The 18540-nt window shown below is 40.9% G+C and overlaps 1 protein-coding gene across 1 annotated transcript in view; it reads left to right on the top strand.

Annotated features, from left to right (window-relative positions):
• The window catches only part of RGSL1 (regulator of G protein signaling like 1), an 86647-nt gene extending 69412 nt beyond the window's left edge, over positions 1-17235 (top strand). The window contains exons 16-22 of the mRNA XM_029933104.1: positions 1967-2141; positions 6390-6528; positions 6770-6894; positions 9069-9178; positions 10930-11022; positions 12662-12728; positions 17142-17235. Coding sequence (XP_029788964.1) covers positions 1967-2141; positions 6390-6528; positions 6770-6894; positions 9069-9178; positions 10930-11022; positions 12662-12728; positions 17142-17148 — 716 coding nt within the window. The 3' untranslated portion in view covers positions 17149-17235. The remainder of the gene's footprint in view (positions 1-1966; positions 2142-6389; positions 6529-6769; positions 6895-9068; positions 9179-10929; positions 11023-12661; positions 12729-17141) is intronic.
• Positions 17236-18540: the final 1305 nt, after the last annotated feature.

The following is an 18540-nucleotide window of genomic DNA, read 5'->3' as shown; positions in this document are numbered from 1 at the left end:
CTGAGCTACCCAGGCACTCTATGAATCTGCCATTTTCTAACTGAAAGATATGAAAGTGATTTTGTTCCTCCATTTTCTTCATTTGTAGAGTGGCAATAATAATGGTACTTATCCCATAAGATTATTGTGAGGATTAAGTGAGTTAAGACATATAAACTATCATTACCCATTGCTATAAAAGAGTTAGCCAGTATTATTATATAGTGAATGATCCCAAGGATAATTTGAGGGAGACCCTAGTTAGCCAAGGGGGAGAATCAGAGAAGACTTCTAGAAAATGACATAATTTTGTCTCCAGGAATGAGCAAGCTAGACACATGAAATAGGAGGGGAGCAATTTCTACGTCTGCATAGAATCCTAAAATAAGAAATAGGATGACACACTGCAGGAACTGCAATCAGGCCAGCTGGAAGGAAAATTAATAAGATGGTGAAAGTGCCTGAGATAATACTGGAGCAACTGCTGGCAAATTTCTTCTTCCTCAACGACTTTTGAGTTGTTCCAATTGTCACTAAAACAAATCATACTGTACAACATGCATACTTTGCAATTGTGTACTTCTCTGGAATAAACTCCCTAAAATGAAAGAAATGGAAAAATGGTTAAAAATAGTTAAATTTAAGTCCTTTAAAAACATTACACTAAATAAACTCTCACCATAAGTATAAATGAGTGCCACATTGTCACTAACATGAAGTGTATTATGCATTAAAAAAAACCTGCCCATCTGGTAAATGAAAAATGATGTGCCATTCCTATGTATATTTCTTTAGTAATTAGCACTTTTATTTATTGATCGTTTGTATTCGTTTTTGAATTGTTTGTGTCCTTTGACTATTTTTCTATTGCAATTTTTTAAAATTATATTTTCTAATTTGCAAAAATTTTTGTGTGTATGTTTTATGAACTGCTTCACAAACATTTAGGATTTTAGAGTAGTTCCATCTTATATGTAACACTGCTCCAAAAGAAGTCCCACATATCCCATAGGAAGCACCACACCCACATCAATGATTTTTGAACAGATATCCAGAATAATGAATTTTACACTAGAGCTGGATTAGACAATTTTCTTAACTCCAGCCGGGCAATTAACTAGGGTCTACCTGCCAAATACAGCCCAAAATCCCTATGAATGAATTTCTTTACATATATCCTAGTCAAGAAACTTTCTAAAATAAGTGTCTTTTTTTTTGAGACACAATTCAAACCTTCTAGTATCTTCTGTGTTCATCTTTATTCATTCCTCTCTGTTTTCTACTCTAGTGCCCTACTCTCTGTTTCTTTTTTCTTTTTAATTTTTTTACATTTATTTATTTTTGAGAGACAGAGAGGCAGCACACAAGTGGGGAAGGGGCAGAGAGAGAGGGAGACACAGAATCAAAAGCAGGCTCCAGGCCCTGAGCTGTCAGCACAGAGCCGGACGCAGGGCTCAAACTCATGAACCATGAGATCATGATCAGAGCCAAAATTGGACGCTTAACCGACCAAGCCACCCAGGTGCCTCTCTGTTTATTTAATAAGCTTCTTTACTCTTGATGTTTGGCTTTTTTGTTATGCCGCTTTCCAAGTTTACTTCTAAATTACTTCCCTGATAAACCTTGAATAAGCACTATCAGAATCACAGACTCCATTTTGAAGGTCACATCTGCATATTCACTTTCTGCAGAAATGTTAGGGATTGGCATAACTACAGTACAATCATATTTCTATGAGACAGGCACTGAAAACACACTTTTTTTGTGCTTTGTTACACGGTGTGTGTATGTGTGTGTGCGTGTGTGTGTGTTGTAATACCGTCAAAGTAAAAGGTTGAGCCCAAGCGTAGGAAGTCACTGTTTCAATAGGTCCAAAGATGGGTTCATAGTTTCCTTTCTTCATTTTAGTTATGCCCAAGTCAGAGGCTTCAAGGTTATCAGTGACTTGATCAAATTAGATCTTAATTCCTTCCTCCTTCTCTCTCAGATCTCCCCACATTACCAAATGTATCAGGACGACTTACCACAAATGCCGCAAACGTTCGGAGTACAGACCTTGAGAATGGAGATATAATCCTTGTGAAGCGTCGTATATTTGGCTACAGGATTATCATCATCAACTTTGCAATCAATGATTTATATTTTTTTTCTGAAATGGTCAAGTAAGTTTCCCATCTCTCCCCCTCAAGGCTTTCCATGCTTAGTACCACCCAGCAAAGACTGGGGTAGCCTATAAATGGCACCGTGACTTCAATCCTGCCAGGCAGGAACCTCCAACTGAAAATCTCAATAAATTCTGTCACTGTGTCAATTTCTGCCATTCTTCCCTTTGGGTACTAGAAGCTCTTCAATATTCTGGAGTTGCCAATATAGAAATGTACTTACTTATACCCAGGAAGTGGAGCACTTTTTTGTATTATTTGTTATTATGATAGAACTTCTCTTATAGCACCACAGGGCCAATAGTTTTTTAGTTAGAGCAAGGAATTATAATAAAACTTGTGTGTGTCTGTATGTGTGTGCATGGAATTAAACAGATATCTATGTATCTACATATATGTATATATATATATCTTTGCTTTATTCATCCATCTTATGAAAAAAGTAAGTACTAGGAATAAGTTGGAGGTCATTCCCTTACAACTTTTGGTGAGCTATGTAAATCAACACCTCTTTCTGGTCAAGGTCAGATTATTCCTACCTGCTGTTCAGTGAGGTTTCTACTTAGAAATATTCTTAACCAAGTGTGTTCTCATGTGTACAACACTCCAAGTTGTGAGCCCAGGGCCTGAACTGGCAAAACAGTCATACTGGGGTAAAGGAGTTAGTCAGTGGTTCTCAACGCTGGTGCACATCATGGTTGCTTGGAGCTTGTGATTTCTGCCAATGCCAAGGTCACTGAGATTTGGATTTCACTGGTCCACTGTGGAGCCTGGGAACTGGTATTTTCACAAGCTACTCATGTGATTCTGAGGTGCAGCATAGTTTAGAACATGGGCCTAGCACCTCCAAAAGACAACTGACTTAAAATTTCCCTTGAATATTTGCAAGTGACTTGCAAGCAAGTGACTGTAAGAGGAATAAGAGCCTCCACTTTCGTCTCTGTCTTTATGAGTGGGGACATCTTTGTTACTCAGAGAAGGCATGTTGTTGGAATACGGATTTGAAATGTGGAATACATTTTCCCCATAGAAATGATGTACTACATGCATGGTGATTAGATTCCTTACGTACTGAAGTAGAATGACTTGGTCGCCTTACAAGTCTGTATTTTAGAATGTGGTGGGCTTTTTATTTTTGAGAACTGTGTTATAAACTCTAAACTAATTTTAAAATAAAGACAGAGATGCATAAATGGTATTTAAATTGATATCAGTTGGAAGTCCTCTGTACATACATACAGGTCACTCAATCTTCTCTTTGACTTCACTCATTGTATACCATTATTATTGTTTTTGCTTGTCTCTGGTTGATTAGTTTTTTAAAATGTTTAATTCCAGCATAGTTAACATACTGTATTATATTAGTTTCAGGTTGAAATATGTTACTTAGACAATTCTATACATTATTCAGTATTTGCCATGAGAAGTGTACTCTTAATCTCTGTCACATATTTTACCCATTTGTCCCCGTACCTCTTCTCTGGTGACCATCAGTTGATTCTCTACAGTTAAGAGTCCATTTCTTGGTTTGTCCCTTTTTTTCTTTGTTTATTTTGCTTCTCACATTCCACATATGAGTGAAATCATGTGATATTTGCCTTTCTCTGACTAATTTATTTCACTTAGGATTATACTCTCTAGCTCCATCCATGTTGTTGTAAATGGCAAGATTTCATTCTTTTTTATGGCTGAATAATATCCTGTTATGTATATATACCACAACTTCTTTATCCATTCAATGGACACTTGGGCTGCTTCTATCCTTTGGCTATTATAAATAATGCTGCAATAAACATATATCTCTTTGCATATATCTCTTTGAATTAGGGTCTTCATATTCTATGGTAATTCTATTTTTAATTTTGTGAGGAAGCTTCATACTTAAACAGCTATTATTATGTGAAATCATACTAATGTACTTTACATACCTGTCAAACTTTTGATGTAAAGCCAAAACCATTCCTTTAATTGGAGATCCACATATTCCTCTTGCATAAACTATATCCAAAGTGTTTTCATGGGGAGGGGAAGGGGGAAAGAGAGTTGGGGAGAGAGATGGATGCAAAACCTGAGAGACTATTGAATACTGAAAATGAACCGAGGGTTGAAGGGGAAGGGGGGAAAAGAAGTGGTGGTAATGGAGGAGGGCACTTGTGGGGAAGAGCACTGGGTGTTACATGGAAACTAATTTGACAATAAACTATTTTTAAAAATGCTATCTGCTAGTTCTAATTTTCTCTTTATTTATTTATATTTTTTAAAGTTTATTTACTTTGAGAGAAAAAGACAGAGAAAGAGAGAGAGAGAGAGAGAGAGAGAGAGAGAGAGAATCCTAAACAGGCTCTGCACTTAGAGCACAGAGCCTGATGTGGGGCTTGAACCCATGAACTGTGAGATCATAGCCTGAGCTGAAATCAAGAGTTAGTTGCTTAATTGACTGGGCCACCCAGATAGCCCAAAATTTTCTCTTTAAAGTAGTGAGAATTTAAAGCTTACTGCAAGGCAATTAATCCTTCTGAATTTTTATACTTGTCTTTTCAATGTTTTAAATTGCTTTGTGACACCTAACTCAATAGCGACTTTTTAAAAGGAGCTTGTCTTGATTGGAATGTTTCAATACATTAAAATTTATTTCACAGCAACAACAAACACCTTTTCTTTTTCTGTTCATATTTTATCAGTTTTCATAAATTACAAATTATAGTGACAAGTACAATAGAAAAAAATATTTGCAGAGAAACATGAATAATTCTCAGTATATATCTGCTCAACTCATTGGAAAAATGTGAGAGTATATTACAGAAGGTACAACCAGTGTATACAGTGAGCGCCTTACAAGTACCAGTCACTGTATTTTCGGAAGTTCAGGGCACCTGGTCACTCAGCACACCAGTTAGGGGAATGGGGCTAAGAGATCTTCCACTGCACCCCAGGGAGGCGTTGGGCTCACTTCCACGAATGCTTACTGATTGCTTACTCATTCTTTAGCACTGGATTTGGCATCGGAGATACAAAAGACAACTGAGACATGCTCTCTAGTCTCTAAAATCCCACACACTAATCTGGATGGCAGACAAAACACAAAATAAGAGTTAAGAAGTAGGATGATAGATGCAAGAAATACATTTAGACAACTAAAAAGAAAAGCAGAATTTTGTTTACCATGTTTACTGCTGAATCCCTGCTCTTGGAACTGCACCTGGCACAGGGTAAACTCTTAATAAATGTCTGCTGATCAAATAAATGGATATACAAAACAAGCTTATAAAGGGAAAACCTTGGTATTCTACTCTTAGGAAAATTTTAAATGGTTGAGATTTAAAGTGGCCTGACAGAAGGACACCTGGGTGGATCAGTCTGTTAGGTGTCTGACTCTTACTAATTTCAGCTCAGGTCATAATCTCACAGTTTGTGAGTTCAAGACCCACATGGGGATTTGCACTGACAGTGAGGAGCCTGCTTGGGATTCTCTCTCTCCCTCTCTCTCTCTGCCCTCCCCTGCTTGCACTCTCTACCAATATACATGTATATATATATTTTTAACTGGCCTGTGAGAAATAAACTGTGTACTTAAATCAAGATAAGGTATAACTGACATATATTTGATGGTTAGTAAAAGAATATGTTGCTAGGAGACAGAAAGTAGTTGCCAGGGGTTATGGTAATAAGGGAGAGATGGATAGTTTTTATTTAACAGGCATGAAGTTTCAGTTGGGGAAGATGAAAAAAGTTCTGGAGATGGATCGTGTTGATAGTTGAACAACAGGGTGCATGTACTCAATGCCACCGAACTGTACATTTAAAGATGGTTAAACTGGTAAATTTTATGTTTGGTCTCTTTTGCTGTAATAAAAATTTAAGAAAAGGAATATGTTGCTTTGGAGAGTGGTGGTAATTGTGAGAACGTCAGCACAGAACGGGAAGCAAATAGAGAGATGGCCCTTAGTTCTTGAAGTTGTCAGAGGCAAAACTGGTACAGAGACAAGGGTGGAGGCAAGATGGGATAAATAAGGGAGTTGGCAGTAAAGAAATACACTTGAAGAAGCACTTAGCATATTAATTGAGATGTGGTAGGTGCTCAATTAGTACCTGGCCATGGATGCATTATGATTGAATGGATGAAGTTGCAACCTGGCCAACGATTGGCCTTGTCTTTTTTAGTCCAGAAATGGGTCTGGGCTGGCTGTCCTATTTAGTTGCTGCATTTTCCTTCTCCTTGTTTATTTCCTGCTTCCTGCTTCTTTTTAGATTTAATGATTTGGTGAGTTCAGCTCACATGCTGCAAGTCAACCGGGCATACAATGAGAATGATGTGATCCTGATGAGGTCCAAAATTAATATCATCCTAAAGCTCTACCTGAATTCTGAAATTCCTCCAAAGCTGAGGGTAAAGGGGACTCCCACTTCTTTCTGGGCTTTTGCCAACTAGCATTTCTTCCACAGGAAATGATAGCTAAGTCCTGGATCAACCAGATATCCTGTATCAAACAGTTGCATGAAAACCTACTGCTTTCCGGGGATGGGCTGGTCTTATAGGTACTGGGGGTACCTATAAGTTCTAGGGGTCAAGAGAGGTTTTCTGCATTCCCTGGAGTTTTGTCAGTAACAGCTTCCCACTCTATGGGCAGGTGAACATCTCTGAATCCCAGAAGGATGCTATCCTTGCTGCCATTGCAGAGGGCCACCTAGATCGGAGCATCTTCCATGGGAGTATCATGTCTCTGTTCCCCATCATTATGTACTTCTGGAAAAGGTAACTATTTCCCCTTGCTCAAGGACCATGAGGGCAAAAAACACATTTGACTTTATAGAGAGTTTTCTGTCTTCCTCTAGCTCTCTACTTCATGGTTTCCATTTTCACGGGAATTACAATGGTGTATTCTTATCCTACACTTCATACTCCCACACTGAAACTGAATCAGAAAATGGAAGATCAAGTATGACTGTGGATCAGAGTTCCTGGCTCCCATAGCTCCCACATGCTTGGGGAAAGATGTTAATTTTCTTAAGCATAGTTTCCTCACCTAAGCGTATGTATGGACCATGACAACTGCATTTGTGCTTAAGGAGCCTCACTGAGGCAGTAAGATAGCAGAGTTTTATTCTGTTATGCCCAAATGCCATCATTATTTTTAGAGGCACAGTTGACAGTTATTTCCGTTTTCCATAGGAACTTAGAAATTTAGGTTTCTATGTCATATCTCCAACAGTTAAAGTGGCAAATGTGGCAACTAACTCAAAACTAAAACATGGTGAGGAAACTCTGAGGCCAAAAACCAAAAACGAAACAAACAAAATATCTGCAAGACATATGCAACCTGTCACCCACTGGTTTCTAAACTATCCTGTCAAGGTTTGGGTGGAGACACCGGCCCGTTATTTACTCCTGTGGTACACTGTGGCTCTGGCCTATATCTTCCATGTAATGAATGGCAGTGCCCTGGGTGACAGTGACCAGAGGACAACTGGCTGAAATGTTCCAAGACAAGGCTAATTGGGATGTTTAGATTATTATGTGATTCTAAATCTTAAGGATTTCTCTCTCTCTCTCTCTCTCTCTCTCTCTCTCTCACACACACACACACACACACACATTACCTTATTATAAAATAAGTGTAAAGTTTGCATACTAATCTCCAACCTTTATTTTAAAATTCAAGATAACCAGTTTAGCCTTTTGAATACCAGTTGTTACCTAACACTAAGACTAGACTTGATTTAGTTCTGCTAAGCAGAATTAAATAGAAATTTGTCCTGATATCCCCTGGGAAATTTATGCTGCTTCTGGCTTGAGTCAATGTTCTGCACTCCCGCATACCTATTTAGGAAATAAAGGGATGCTTTAGGGAGGCTTTGAATCCCTAATCCTTATGTAGCTGATTCTTTCCGTACTTTACTATATATTCCTATATAAAGAGTTTGATACTGCACAAACTGTATCCCCATATGTTATTTCAGATGAACCTCTCAATAACCCTATGAGGTAGGTGGAACAAAGTGTTATTATCCCCATTTTATAGATGAGTAAACCAAGGCTCAAAGGAATTAAGAGACACCTAGGATCACTTGGAATTAGTAAAACTAGGATTAGAAACCAGGTCTCTTGGTCTCTTACGCACCATAAAGAATGCATCATGGCACACTGGGAGCTCCATGAAGGGAGGAGGAACCATTTCACCAAATGGAATGGCAGAACCCAACTGTGACCAAATAGAGAGCCCCTTAAGGAAAGGAAGGAGGGCAGCAGCAGTCAAGACATTCAGAGCCAAGGTGGGATAGAAAATAAATCCAGTCTTAGCCAAGACTGGCCTTTAAAGGGTCCAATGCAAGGGTAGGCTGAAGGACAGCAAGGGGTTAAGGGCCAGGAAGGAAGGGATGAAGAGTATTGTGAGGGATTCCAGGGAGCAATGGTTCTTGGATTCCAGTGAAAGTACGATTCCAAGTTCCTGTGAAGAGCAGAGGTCTGCTCCAGGGAAAGGGCTGCTAAGAATACAGTGACAGGGTCATGACCTTCAGCAAGGGACAGGATGAAACCAGATTGGGACCTGAAATGAAGCCAGTCAGACACTGGCTGCACCAGGTGGAGTTAGGTAGGGAGTACATAGTCTGATGCTCAAGCAAGCATCCCAGGGATTGACCCCACCTTAGACCTACAGTAGATTCTTTACAGACTCCATTCACTGGTTCCAGAAGGGAATCCCAGCATACTGTGCATGCCACGTCCTTATTGGAGCCAGGCCTGGACACAGAGGAGGCCTCTGAAGAAGGGCTTCTGACCAACAGCACTCCAAGGCCAAGTCTCTCCTCTTCTCTGTTGTCCACTCCATTCTCTGAGGATTATCCCTGATCTGGTTCCTTTGTGCTCGATGCTCCAGCCTCCTCAGCTGATAGCTTTCTCCCTGTGACCGGAAGCCGTTCTTTTCACAGATTTTGTTCCTGGAAGGCAGCCTGCTCTTACTTCCAGTACAGGGGGAAGATAGTTAAGGATAAAAAACCTCCTCCTAAGTCCATTCACATGTATTCTCCTTTGAATGCAGGTAAGTTCTATACCTTTGTTCATGACCTACGCCCCATTCTCCAGCGAATCAGACTTGTGAAGGGAAACTAAGGGTCCAAAGGACCAACTTCAGACTTCACAGTGGGTATTCTCCTCTGGAAGGTTGAGCATCTCATTAACTCGACTCTTAGAGAAGCATTAAAGTATATTTTATCTGTGGCTATCAGTGCCAGATAAAGGGTGTCTCTACCCATGTACCAATCCCTGGCAGTACCTCCCAATAGCTTTGGGATATGGGTCATGGTCTGTGTGGTGGGTAAATGGAGGTGGGGACCTGCTTTACTGCTATTTAAGGAGACCCCTACTCCAACTATCTCCATAAACCCTACCATTTGAAAAGCATCTATTTTTAGGTGTTAAGTGAAAAAATTTTAAAGTGGATATAAGGTATGATTTTAATGTGGTAAATATATATTTATGCATATAAATAATCTTTCTGAGAGCATGAGAAAAATTCAGAAATAAAATGTTAATAAGATTATCTCTGCTCAGTGTGATTATGGGAGATTTACTTATTTATTGTTAATATATTATTAACTATACATTACGAATATATACTATTCATATGTTTTATATTATTAATATATTATAAATAAATAGGTGTGTTTGAAAATACACACACATATGTTTTCTTAGCACAGTTCTTAGCACAGTTTCTCAGGTCCTTTATTAGTATCTGCACTGAGATCAGTACTTAAGCAAAAGGGAGTTTTAAAGAGAGGGAGCAGGGTGCACAGAGCAATGGCTAGAGAGAGCAAGACTGGATGTTTCTGCAGGGGAAATCTGGGAACCACAGAGAACAGGTCGGTGAGTCGGGGAATAGTAGCAGCCTCAGAACAAAATGTGGAGGTAGGATAGGAGTCTTAAAGACAGCAGCAAACTATCCTGTGAAAGAGATGAGCATTCCATGGTTTCAGCTTAAATTCTGCACAGTTCTTATGTCCATTTTACCTGATAACTTAACTCTGCCCCTCCTCAAGCCCACTCACGAACAAGCACAAATGAGGCTCTTGAGACTTAACCCATCTCTAGCTTGCCTAAATGGTGGGGGAAACAACCCTGGACCAGTTCCTGCCCCCATGAGAGGGTCCTCACCTGAGCAGGAAATAAAGCACCTACCTCCCTGGCTGGGTTCGCCCTAATGGCCAATTAATATTGTTCATTATCCTTGTCCCTGCCTTGTAAATTGTCACATCAGTAGACAGAAATCAACAATCTTTTCAATATGTGGAGCCAAGTGGCCCTGTGGGAATAAGGGCTTATTTAAGCAAGGGTGTAGGGATGGGTTGGGGGTTAGTAACAGGGGAAGGAAAGTGAGGTGAGCAGGCAAAGCAGGCAAATGATACTCATAGGAGCAAGAACATGCCCCTTAGTGGTAATGAAAGAGCTTCCAACCTTTAGCTGATTTCCTATTGCTGAGCTCCGGGGAAGCAAATCTACAAATCTTTTCTGGGGTCTAAAGTTGGAAGAGGGCAACAGGATGCCTAAATTAAAGGGTCAGGGCACTTGGGTTCCTGGCCTGAAGAGTCATTGTGTATGTGTTGAAGGACCCTGAGCATCTTGTTTCTCTTCTCTCCACCCCAGATCCCTGATCTCAACTATAGAGGTTTGGATTTAGATAATGTCTATCATTAACATCCTGTACTCCAAGGAATGTTATCAACAGTTCCCTTGCTTACACAGATTTATTTTGTCATGCATTTTAATTCACACCCCCCGCTTCTTCCCCAGGAGACAACACCATTTTAAGATTCACCTTACTCAGAGGTATTGAGTGGTTTCAGCCTCAACAGCGGGAAATAATAACAAGTTCAGTCCAAAATTGTGAGTTGGGGTTGGAATACCACTGATATCAAAAACATACTACTCAGTTAGAGGGTGACTCTAATGCCAGTTTGGCCAGTCTCCTTAGTGACCACAAGGAGTCTGAGGTACCCAAAATGTGAAGCGACTTTTTCCAAACCACACAGCTTGTGAGTGGCAGAGATGCAAAGAGAAGTGGGTCTCATGACTATTTCTGGGCCTCCATGCATAGGTCTCATTTGAATAACTGTACTTTATTGATTCCTTTATAACCCTTTGAAGGCAGGTGCCTTAACCTTCTCTGTATCTCTGCTGGCTCCTCTGCCATTTCTAGGTGTGATGTGACCTTTATTAAGAGATGATTGTAACATCCCAACTGTTTTTTCCCCCTCCCACTGAGAGTACCTGTGGGCTTGAACAGGACCTCCATTCTATACCTCCTGGTTCCTGGAAGTGTCTGCTGCTGCTCTTATTCCTGTAATAAACAGTCTGGTCCTAGCATCCCATATTTGAGCCAGGTTATTTCCTTCCTCCCCTGTCTTAACCCGGGGCCGGGGACTGCTCGTCCGCCCTTCCGCTTCCACCCCAGGCTGGAGCGGCACTTGTGGGTGCCGCGGTGCGCTAGCTCACCAGGTCCAGGCGCACTCTTCCCAGGCTTTGAGCGTGCCTCCGTCCTGGGTCCTTCACCTGAGGGAGGGAGAGAAAAACAGGGCAGGAGGGAGAGACGCAGAGAGTGAAGACAGCACACATGGATTCCGATCAAGCTTCTCTTCTTTATTCCTCCTCTCCTTCTTAAGTAAATAATTCACTCTTATATAGGATTTTGGGGCGGGGACTGACCCAGGTCGGTTACCAGGTAAACAGAGTCAAATGAATATCAAAAGAAGCGCCCAGACTTGCCTTTGCAATGCTGGGAAGGGGAAGCTAGCACTGAATAATCCAAAATGCGGTTTTGATCTTTTGTGCACCTTGGCCACTCTATGTCTGGCCCAGCATGACCAGCGCCAAAATTATTTTGACCAGGAAATGGCAATCTCCAGCCTCCAGATGCAAATCTTTTCTACTAGTTCACTCCCTGGAGAGTGATAATCCTTGCCTGAGGCAGCCAGAAAACTTGGCAGCTTCCGACACTCCCCCACCCCCATTTTCAGCCTCAAGGAGTTAATCCCACTCCCGAGTATTAAAGATACCTTGGTTTCCACATGGATTCCAGGTTGAGGATACTCTTCTCTGTTGCTTATGGGCATAAAATGCCAACTTGCCTCTTCTACTCATTTGCATATGTCCCCTCAATGCTTAATGGTAGAGGCCACTATGGAGTATTGCCCATGATCCATAGAGTTCAAACAGCCCTAAAGTCTTGTGATTCTAGTGTTCATCTGGATCAGTCTCCTTATTTTGCTTCCTTGGGCCTGTGGGAGTGGAATCATGACCTTTGCATCCAGATGAAATGTCTACTAAGACAAAAAGTATTGCAGTATTCAAATCAGGTCTCCTAAAAGTCCCTGGAGCATCACTGGTTCAACTTCACTTTCCCAACTCTTTCCTTGGAAGTATTTACCTGGAAGCTGTTCTGAGATGGCCCTCCTGGGCTGGAAGTTCTCCAGTAAGTGCTTATGCCCTGAGTTCTGATGAACTTTTTCTCTGTATTTGTCTTTAGCTTCATCTAGCAACCTTACCCCATCAAGACATGGGCTCTCCACTGTGCAGCTGTGTCCTATTACAGGGTAGGCATGAATTGGAAGTCCTTTACTTCAGTTCAGAGATGCTTTGTCCAAGTGTACAATAGGAGATTGGGGAGAAACGTTTTGGAAACCTAGCTCCACATCCTGACATTCCTCAGCATATAGAGCCAAGAAGTTGAGTTTAGTGCTTTCAGAGAGGCCTGTAGTCAAGATAGTTAGGAAAGGGTTTTTCTGTGGCTGTCCTTGCTCACCTCCAACTAGTAGAGGCACTTTTAGGAAGTTGGAGCCCCTGACCCATCTTACAGGAGGGTACTATTGCTGGGGGAAAAATGTCCCAGATGGTCTCTTATTGCCAGCCTCCCTAATACTCCAGCCTTTCAAGGTAAGGTGCATAAAATGGAAAGAGGAAGAGTTGTTCTACTTGGCAGGATATTACCAATAAAAGCATGAAGGATTTGAGCCTGTCAAAATCTGATTCAGCCTAACTGACTTCTGTACAAGCAACAAAGGGGAATTAATGCTAACTTAGAGCTCTGAGAGAATTCCCAGAGGGTCATGGAAACCACAACTGAGCCCAAGAGCTGCTTGAAAGTCAGGATTATCGATAGCAGGCTCTGTGAATGGAAGGAAAGCTGTTTTGCTCACCAGTCATTCCACATCCTCAGAGCTTCTACAAGTCCTTCAGGGGCTTGGAGCTGCCCCAGCATCACTTGCTAGTGCTGGTGCCTCAAAGACAAGCCAGGTAACTTGGAGTTTCTTTATACAATTCTTTATTGCACAGAAAGGCAATGCATAGCTTCAGGGGTTGCAAGTTCTTGGGGAGGAAGGTGAGAACAAAAATTCAAGGGGCCCTATCTGAAGGCAAAGGATTTTGTTTTTGGTCATTGCCATTCCTAAAGTGAATGTTGGCAACAAACAAGGAGAGAGTACACTAGAGATCTCATTGCCATTCTAATAACTGTCCACTCTTCCTTCTTCCTTCAGACAAAAATTATTCAGAAACAAATGAGAGAAAAAGTAGTCAAGTCAGGTTCTCAAAAGAGGCACATCATCTCTCAGAAGCCTCATCACACTGACAGAAAATTTTCTGATCAGAAATGAAATGCCCTGGTGTCATCTGGCCTAGAAAGATCATTAGGGTGACATCCCAGACATGGCAGGACCAGACTGCAGTGGTTAAGATGTGGGCAGAGAGCATGACTGGAAGCACCTCTGCCCTCCTTGAATAAAAGGTCCTGTCAGAGATGTCTTTCCACATTGGGCTGTAACAGATCACTCAACGCTTAAGGTCAGGAAACTTGGGTACTCAATTCATTTTAGAGCTGCATGGCCTTGAGCAAATCTCTGATTCATGGTTGTCAAAGAATCCCATGACAAATGTATGTAGATGGCATTAAACACTCTTATAAACAAGGTGCTCTTTTTATCAACAGTGACAGATAGGATCTTTTAATGCTAGTATCTCCCATTTGGACAGTGATTCACATCCATTGTCTTAGGAAATCCTCACAACCCTGTGAGTAACCATGTTAAAACCTACTTAATTTTAAACAAATGAAGAAATTGACACACACAGAAGGTAAGTGACTTTCTCCAGATCACCAGGTAGTAAGTGACAGAGTCTGGGCTAGAACACACCATTTCTGAATCTTTGGCTAGATCTCATTCCATGGTCACCCTCTATACAACTTTTCATGTTTAAAAGAAATAGCTCTTTGCCGGAGTTCTGTTTATTTGCCAATTAATATGTAAATAGACTCTTTGGGGGAAATTTTGACCTAGTTATAGAGTCACTTGGCCCATTTTTTTCCTTTGAAGAAAATCAGGAGTAAAATAACCAAATGTCCTAAATGAACCCCCTACTTGAGATAATTGAGGAAATATCGGCTCAACTCTGTAGGCTCTAGAACAAGGGAAGACTAGAAAGCTTATTGGAGAAGTCTCTCACATTTCCAGTCAGTTTCCTGCTATGCTTTTGCCCTTTATTTCCTAGACTTTCTTTGAGGATAAAAAAATGTTGTTTATTTTTGAGAAGGGGGGAGGAGCAGAGAGAGAGGGAGGAGGATAAAAAATGTTGTGATGTCAGGACAGGGATGACAAACACAGGGAAATGTGAAATCATCTTGGGGCTTTGACTGCAATTGCCCTGAAAGACTAAATGTAGATGTGACTAGAAAATGTCTGGATACAGATGAGGTGTGGAGAGCCTCAGGCCACTGGGAGAGGGTCCAATGCAGCAAGCATTTAGTCTAAAAAAAGCCCAGAAGAAGGGAGTGAAAATTTCTTCCCCTAAAGGGGCTAGGGCTCCAAAATAGAACTTGAGTTAACAGACTGAGCAGAGTGCATGAGACAGAATTCCAGTCTTTAAAAATCCAGCAAGAAACTAAGGCAAGATGTCAGGTAAAGAATGGAGAAGAGCCCTATTAGAATCTAAGTGGGAGGAATGACCTTGGTCAAAAAGGATCAAGATCTTGCATATGGAATGAGGGAGGAAGTTAGGCCAGCAACAAAGTGATGAGGATCTGGTAAAATATTGACTCAGAGTCATGTCCCTAAATACCCTCACATTGTACTAAGGCGAAGCTGAACCTCTCGATTGGAAATAGGTGGGTCCCACTGAAGGAAAAGAGAGATAACTCAAAGAACACATTTGAAGTTGTGATCTTTGCCCATTTCACAATTCTTTCCCTGTGTATGATCATCCATGGGTATACTTGTGTGCAGATATGAAGCACACACACACATGTTATTCAAAAGACCTCACAATGATTAGTAGAAACACTCAGCAGAAAAATGAGATTCCTCTTCATTTACTGAGGCTTGCTGATTGCCTTCTTTGGTTACGTATCGTACTTCAGAGATTTCAGTTCTAGAATGTTCTAACTTCAGATTAGGCTAGTATCACAAAAGCAATCACCAAGCATGTAAGCACGTAATATAAATGAGTAAGCAACTCATGAAAGATAATAGGGAATGGTAAAAACTGTGTTGAACTGGTGAATACATCTCAAAGGGGACAGTAATAGCTCTAGCCAACCCAGTGTGGTCAGAACTTCCTAAATTAGGAGAGAGAGAGAGAGAAAGAGAAAGAGAAAGAGAAGAGAAGAGAAGAAGAAAAGGAAGGGAAAAGGAGAGAGAGAAGAAAAGAGAAAAAGAAAAAAGGAAAAGAGAAAAATAATAATTAAAAAATTTTTGTAATACTATGCAAGTCAAACAAAACTTGGCTTGCAATCTTTCCTTTACACTTTTTCTTTCCTCTTGTAATTATATTGAGACTCTGAGTCTATCTTAGAAAATATTAGAAGGGAGGAAGAGAATCAAACAATGGACCCATGGGGAACACTGCCTTAAGGGAAAAGGCTGGGGAAAGAGGGCCGGGAAGGAAGCTGGCCTCCTCTAGTCCCTGTAGTCTAGTTCTGTTGCTAACACAACAAATTGCCAGACATGTAGTGGCCTAAAACAACACAAAATTACTATCTTATGGTCCTGAGGTCAGAGCCTGTCCTAGTACTCACTGGGCTAATGTCAGGTGTGAAGAACTTCATTCCTTTCTGGAGGCTCTAGTGAGGGATCTGTTTCCTTTGCTCACTCAGGCCATTGGCAGAATTCAGTCCCTGCAGTTGTAACACCGAGGTTTTGTTTCCTTGCTGGCTGTCAGCCTTTGCCTGACTGAAAACGCCTCAAATCTTTAGTGGCATATTATATAAGACCATTGACAATTTGACCCCAATCTAGATTTCCAGATTTGTGTCTTGCCTCTCTTCCTCATACTTTCCATTTCCCAGCAACAAGATTGTATAAAACTCCCTTCCCTTTCCCCTCCACTGGGTGATAAGAGACATCACAACAGTGACACCTCCTGGTTGTCTCCTGTCTTTCCCCCCTTTTTCTCAGTTTCTGCAGCACTTTTCCCCTCTTTGGAGATACTTGTTTATATATATCCCTCCCCTACTAGACCATAAACTTTGTAGAGTGGAGACCATATCCTATTTTTCTTTATGCCTCCAATACCTAGCATAGTGACATGAAGATAACAGGTGCCCCCCAAATGCATGTCAAATGCAGGAGTGAATGCTAGGTTTCTAAATGTAGTGGAAAAAACAGAATGTGTAGTTTATGCCTTTCCTAATCTTATAGTTAATTATATTGACTTCACATGAGAGTAGACTGTGATGTTTACTATAAAAATCAAATCAGTAATAAAATATAATTGTGACTATCACAGTAAAGGAGAAATATCAAATTTTCCTCATGAAACATTTTTATGTTCCAAAAACTCTTGCTACTTTAAGAACTCTCTTTTCGGAAGCTCACACATCCCATTCAGACTAAATACTGACAAAAGAAGCAGGGGAAAGCAACAAGAGATGCAGAGAGAGATCTCTTCCTTTATCTTCAGGAGCCTTCCAGTTACGTGTTTCAGAAAGTGACATAAAATCTTCCCTCTTTATACAGAATATGAAAAGACGTCTGTCCTTCATGTTGAGTGTCTTCAGCTGATCCAGGTGTTGCTGCAGAGAAGGGGGGCAGCTGGTGTACAGGACCTCAGGGTTCCAGTCCTCAGCCCTATACCTCAACCAGGGCTGCAGATCATTAGCCAGAATAAAGGATGTCCATATTCACGACTGGTGAGCCTCCTTACTCTTCTTAAAGAAAAGGGCACAGGGAAACAATATGTTGCTCCCTAGTGGCTCCTAAGGTCATTTTCAATTCAAGAAATTAATGAAAATACTACTTCTTGTTCTGGATTAAGACATGGAGCACTCAGTCTCATCAAGAAGCTCTGACACATGGGCGCTCCCCTGACTGAGTCTAGGCTAGGAGGCTCTGCTGCCATTACTTGAGAGCTCATGTTTTTCCATGTGGCAGGCTGGTTTTAAATTCCATCTCTACTCCTTAATAACTTAGCAATCATCAGCAAATTACCTAACCTTGCTGAGTCCCAACTGTCTTACGTGTAAAATGGAAATATTAATATCTACTTCCTACATTGTTTGGAGGCCAACTTGGGATATTGTAGGCCATGTGCACTGCATGGGGCCAGACATAGAGCTGGTGGTGAGGATATTAGTTGCTCCTTCTCTTTCCACCTTTTCCCTAAATTTCCTGGGACATGAAGGGAATGATTGACCAGGAGTGATATAGTTGAAGAGTTAAATCCAGAAAATATTCTGAATGCTTTTCTTCCAAGATACATGGTTCATAAGCATGCAGTAGCCAGGACATCCACCAACCCATTAGTTTCTAATGTGTAGCTTCTACATAGTCATTGGAAGGATTTCTATATGTTATATACCTCTACTGTTAATAGGAGATAAAGAGATTTCCTCCTGGGCCCCTAACAGATATTCTGAAATACAATAAAACCTTGGATTGCTAGTAACTTGTTCTGCAAGTGTTCTACAAGACAAGCAAACATTTCTAATAAATTTTAACTTGATAAATGAGTGATGTCTTGCAATACGAATAGAATGTGACGCCGTGCATCACATGATCACAACTGAGCCGAAGGTTCCTCTCTCTCGCTCTCTCGCTCTCTCACTCTCTCTCACTCCCTCTCGCTGAGGGATTGTAGGTGACTGCCTCCCATGCTCAGGTGCTCAGTTTCAGGCCACAGCGTTTGGCAGAAATTAGTGATTTTTCAGAACATTGGAAGGTACTCACAACGGGCACTAATGTATTTTTTGTCACCTCAAAGCACCTATGGATAGTCCTTTGCTTTTCCATACAAGAGTAAGTTTAGCTTCATTCTAAGCAGGCTGCCTGCAGATATAGACCCTTTCTTTTTGCTGCCTTATTGCAAGTCACATTAAATACAATATATAACAAGAGTTTATTAATACTGTATCATAGT

The sequence above is a fragment of the Suricata suricatta genome, chromosome 3, assembly GCF_006229205.1.
Source record: "Suricata suricatta isolate VVHF042 chromosome 3, meerkat_22Aug2017_6uvM2_HiC, whole genome shotgun sequence".
NCBI classification, from domain to species: Eukaryota; Metazoa; Chordata; class Mammalia; order Carnivora; family Herpestidae; genus Suricata; species Suricata suricatta.
This window is presented reverse-complemented; position numbering and strand designations above follow the sequence as displayed.